The sequence below is a fragment of the Theobroma cacao genome, chromosome 4 (assembly GCF_000208745.1).
Source record: "Theobroma cacao cultivar B97-61/B2 chromosome 4, Criollo_cocoa_genome_V2, whole genome shotgun sequence".
Classification (NCBI taxonomy): Eukaryota; Viridiplantae; Streptophyta; class Magnoliopsida; order Malvales; family Malvaceae; genus Theobroma; species Theobroma cacao.
Window position 1 is genome coordinate 19,422,561 of NC_030853.1, and position 5,492 is coordinate 19,428,052.

The following is a 5,492-nucleotide window of genomic DNA, read 5'->3' on the forward strand; positions in this document are numbered from 1 at the left end:
CTATATTTAAAGGAAGCCCCCAAACGGCTTCCTTTCTTGACACTAAGCCCCAAAAGTTATGAAATTACAAAATTATCTCATTATGAAGCAAAACTCTTAAATAAGTTACTATTTTTAGCCAAATAAATGACATTAATTATTTATACATATCACCTTACTTAAACTAATTATTATTCCAAACAAAAATTATGACTCACATTTAAAAAAAAAAAACCATATATGGTCCGCTAATTAATTTAGAATTTGTTGTACTAAAAAAATATGAAAAATATTATTTATCCTAACACTTTTTGTTTTATGATATAATAATAACTTATTAGTTTGATTATAACTTAAATTCATCCAATACCACGTCAATGGATAAAAATATTTAAAACAAAAGTGATAAAGTAAATAGCATGACTCAAAAGTTATTTACATAGAAAAAACATTAAAAAATTTTCCTTATCTTTTAACTTAAATATTATTGTAATTTAAGACTCTCTTCACGTCGTGTTTAATAAGTCTCTTTCTCATGGACCAAATAGCAATCTATAACTATAACCCCTTTGGGGCTTCTTTGCTTGACACTTGGCAATTATATTGCCTGAAGAGGAAATCAACTATAAAGCCCAAATTCAGAAGTCAATTACTTTGTAAGAGGTTATTTATACTAATTTAGCTATTTGACAAGACTAATTACTTGATCATTCTCATTTCCTAAATTTATTAATAATATAAAAAGAAAATTCCTAACAATCAAATAAATGAAAATCAACTAAATCTAAAATATGAGTTTGTTTGCTTACATGTCAATAATTTTTTTGTTGATAGCCATATAAAGGTACACAAATCTCATAAAATTTCCAAAATGAGTGTTTTCAAAGTTTTTTACTTCATTCAACAACTAAAAAATACTTTTCCTCTTAAACACACATAAAATTTGATATTACTAAAATATCCCATTTCAAGTTTATCTTATCATCTAAAATTTATGAGCATAATAAAAGACAAAAGTTAAGAGAAAACTCAGTAGTGAAAAGAAGTACAGTAATTTGTACAGTTACACTTTTTTGCTTCATCATCAACAAACAAGCACATAACCGATTATACAACTCCAGATCACTAAATCAACTTGACTATGAAAAAAAAAAAACACTTATGTGCATGTGAGCGTCCTATTTAAGCTAATAAATAATCTCATGTAAGCTTTTTACAGTAGATTGAGTGTTGAAAATTACGAATAACCGCAAAAGGTTTGTTATGTTTAAAGGAAGTCTCAAAGGGTTTTTGGCTTGACACTTGATGAGGTTCTTCGTTTGACACGTGTTTGTTGGGGTGCGGGCTTGAGGTATAATGTGATTGGTCTGTGGTTGGGTTTTTACGCATGAGCTTGGGCTTTGGGGCTGGGTTTGGATTAGATTTTTTTCCTCTCATGGTTTATATGTGATTATTTATAAAAAATAATTTTTTTTATTTCATTATTTATTACTCTCATGCCATTTTTCGATGTTAAATGTAACTAATGTGACAGGGTGCATATCAACTAGCTAAGAGATAGGGCATTGAGAGAGATTGAGTTACTACATATTTTATTTTTCAAGTGTTAAATGTAACTAATGTAAAATTGTGCATATCAGCTAGCTAAAGATAATGTTTTGAGAGAGATTGAGTTACTACATATTTTATTTTTCAATATTAAATGTAACGAATAAAAAGTGGTATAGATCAATTAGCTAAAGATAGAATTTTAAAAGAGATTGAGTTACTACACATTGTACCGTAAGTTTGGAGATTTTGTTTAAGATTTTTTTTTTTTGGTATAGAAGCACCATACAAATATCGATGGCTACAATAATAAAAATTATATATTTTGTAAAATAATATTTTATACATGTCAATATACATCAACAATTAGATATGATAATATAATTGCTATTGCATATTTGTTTCACAATGTATTCTCAACTCAATTGAAAAAAAAAATTTACCATCCGGAGCGCGTCGCATGGGCAACAGACTAATATATCTTAAAATAATCATCTTGACGTTAAGATATACCTAAGACCTCCATCTTATATTTGAGGTAATTTTTTTCCTTGAATAGTCATGGACAACCTTTGTTTAGTGAAATCACCAGCAAGAATATGTGACGATGATATGATTCAATAAAGGAATTCTTCTACAAATAATTATTGAAGGTGAATTCATATGGGGAGATAATAAAATCTTATTAAAGATATATTTTTCTATTCATATGAAGGCTCTGTTGAAGCTTAAGCTACACACATAACGAGAGATAACCCTTATTATTACACATTGCACAAATTGTATTTATTGGAGAGCCGCTTAGAAACATAAAACCATGTTAAATAGTTCTGGTGAGAACCTTGTTGACAATGGGACGAGCTTTACACATGGCTTCTAATGGCACGACTTTAGGCATGGTGATTTCACCACCTTCAGCCATGTCAACTTCTTTCTCACTAACTCTTTCCCATTCAAAACATTGGATCAATGAACCCAAGCTCAAGCCCACAACTCGTTGAGCCAAGCCAGCTCCAGGACATGCCCTTCTTCCTAATCCAAAAGGCATTAGCTTGTATGATTCCCACTCTCCATTTCCATACCTCTCAGGCTTAAAACTTGTCGGATCATCCCACAGCGTCGGGTCTCTATGAATAGCCCATGCATTGATCAATACGATCGTGTCACGTGGCACATCGTATCCGCATATCCTGCAATCAGTTGACGCCATGTGTGGGAGTAGGAGAGGAACTGAAGGGTTCAACCGAAGGGTCTCAAAGATGATACTTTGAAGGTATTGTAGCTTGGAAACATCAGGTTCATCAATCAAATTTTCTTGACCAATTTGACTATCCAGTTCGGTTCTAGCTTTCTTCAATACATCTTGGTTGTTGAGTAAATTAGACATTGCCCATTCCAATGTGACTGCTGATGTATCAGTTCCGGCAAACAACATTACCTACACAATATATAATTTCTACCTGTAATTATATTCTCATAAAGATTAATATCTACACACAAGTTAAAATAAAACACTTTCTTCAATGGATTCTATATTAATTTCTTCTAAAGAAGACAATGCAAGAGAAAGGTCAACAAGTACCATAAAACTAATTAATATAAGCTCATTATGTTTTTGTTAGAGCGCCAACTAATCTTTTGTAGATAAGCCATCGTGTGGTGTCAGCCGTGGTACCTTCCAATTAATACCAACTCAAACAATCTCTTTCCACAAAATTTGGATTTTAAGAATCATTGACTTGGATCGGTTCCAAAGTGGTCCACATATACAAACCACTGGCTTGGACGATGCCTATCATGAGTCATCTTGAACCATCAGTCATCCCTCACTGGCAAATTCCAGTGCTATTTGACTGGGAGGAAACCATTCTTAATATATTAATAGTGGCATGCACGTGCAATTTCCTAAACCAAATAAAAACTTTGCGATAATTATACTACTAATTAAAAAAAAATAGTTTGGGCATCCATTAATTATTAGTTTTTTTTTTTGTCGATACCTGTTTTGATTTAAAATAACCTTTCAATTTCATCCAAAAAAAGAACATAATAACCTTGCAATCATGAGTAAGACACTAAAACATAAGTCTTATTAGCTAGTTGCGATTAGCTGAAAGTTTTAGTTTGCCCATGATAAAAAGTTAGTGTGATTGAAGATTCTTGAGCAGTAGAAATGATGTCGGACATATTTTATATTTTTGGCTTTTGGATGTTACCTATGCCCATCTGCATTCACCGTCACTTGTCCGTTTTAATGAATAATAAGAAAATTGGAGTGGGACAAAATTCTTAGCCTCAGGACTGAAAATAATCCAACCCTATTAAAGCTAATGTTTCATTAGAAGCATCAAAATGCCCATCGTTCGTTCACCAAACAATTGAAAATATTATATATAGAGCTCTCATCACTAGAATCCCATTACTAGTTTGATTTTCCTTTTTCCCTTAGAGAAGGCTAAATTTAATTTCTGATTAGAGGTTGACATCCTAAAGGAAGAAAACAAGGGATTAACTAAATGTTCTTTGCAAAGCCAAAACTATATATATATTTTATCCCTAAATCCAATTACTATGGGTTTTTTTATTAAACATTAAAATTAATATAACATTTTTGAGTATTTGATTACAGTGATAAGTATATATATATATAACTTGCCAAAAAGTGGGATTGAAATCTCCTCTTTCTAAAATAAAAGACATAAGAATTTAAGGTAGTGGTCAGGGCTCTTACAAGAATTTGGCCTTTGATAAGTTGATCAGTATAGTAATCAGGCTCAGTTTGTTGCAAAGAAAGAAGATGATCAATCATAGTATTCCCTTGCCTCTTAGCCCGAACCTCGTCAACCAACTTTTGCAAGAGCCCATCCATCCTCTCTCCAAGATTCATCAATTTTTTCAAGTAACTCCTTCCACCAATCCAATTCAAAATGGGCAGAAAATCCCCTGGATGGGCAACTCCTCCACTCGCCAAAGACTCCTTCATTAGCTCCCTAAATTCCTTTGCCTCGCCTTCGTCCGTCACACTGTCCCCACCATAGTACCTCTTCCCTGCTACCATTCTCATAATATTATTGAAAGTTAAGTCGACAAACAGAGATCTTAACTCCACCTTGGTAAATTCTTGTCCAGAATTATCATCACTCGATAGTTTCAGCAACAGTCGCTTGACTTCATCTTTTCTAATGCTTAGAAAGGCGTTCAAGCGACTGGATGAGAAGATTTCGATGGCACTAATCCGACGAAGGTTGCGCCATTGATCACCGTAGGGTGAGCCAACGACCGTGCTCCAATTGTACCCAAGGTACTTGCCTAAGAGTAACTTGGGGCGGTTAGCTAGAACGATGTCGTTTTTGGTGAAGCATTCCTCGGCTGCTGTTGATGACGACACTACAACTACGAGGCGGGAGCCGAACCGAAGGGAGAAAATCGGGCCATATTTTTGGGAAAGACTATGGTAAAAGCAATGGATGGGTCTCTTTATAAGGTGGAGGTGGCCGAGAAAAGGAAGAGAAGGTGGACTTGGAGGAAGGTTTTGTTTGGAAGTTTTGATTTGAAACAACAACTTGAAGCAAAAGAGAAGAAGGATAAGAGAAAGAGATGAGTAAAGGATAGTTGATTCTGGTTCCATGTTTACAATTTTGCTAGTTTCCTTCTTGAGCTCAATATGAAAAGGAATTTTCTTTGGTAGTATGGAAGGAAATGAGAAGAGCTTGCTTTGTAAATGTACATATATAGAGCTAAAAACGTTTTTCATGATTTAATCTTGAAATTAACGAAGGGACATAAGACAGTTGTAAACATTTCATTTTGTACGAAATGTCTTGTTAATAAATTAAAAAAATAAATTTAAAAAATATTGATATAATATCTAAAAAGCCTTTCAAATTATATATATTTAAAAAAATATAAATAAATTTTTATATTTTTATTATGTTTGATTAAATTTTTTATTTTATTTCATTCCA

At 32.8% G+C, this 5,492-nt stretch overlaps 1 protein-coding gene across 1 annotated transcript; it reads right to left on the minus strand.

Annotated features, from left to right (window-relative positions):
• Positions 2,172–5,203, minus strand: LOC18601857 (cytochrome P450 81D11). Its single transcript, XM_018118645.1, has 2 exons — positions 4,259–5,203; positions 2,172–2,965 (listed from the first exon to the last, which is right to left on the minus strand). Exons 1-2 carry the CDS (start codon positions 5,153–5,155, stop codon positions 2,348–2,350), a joined length of 1,515 nt encoding a protein of 504 aa, XP_017974134.1. The 5' UTR covers positions 5,156–5,203; the 3' UTR covers positions 2,172–2,347.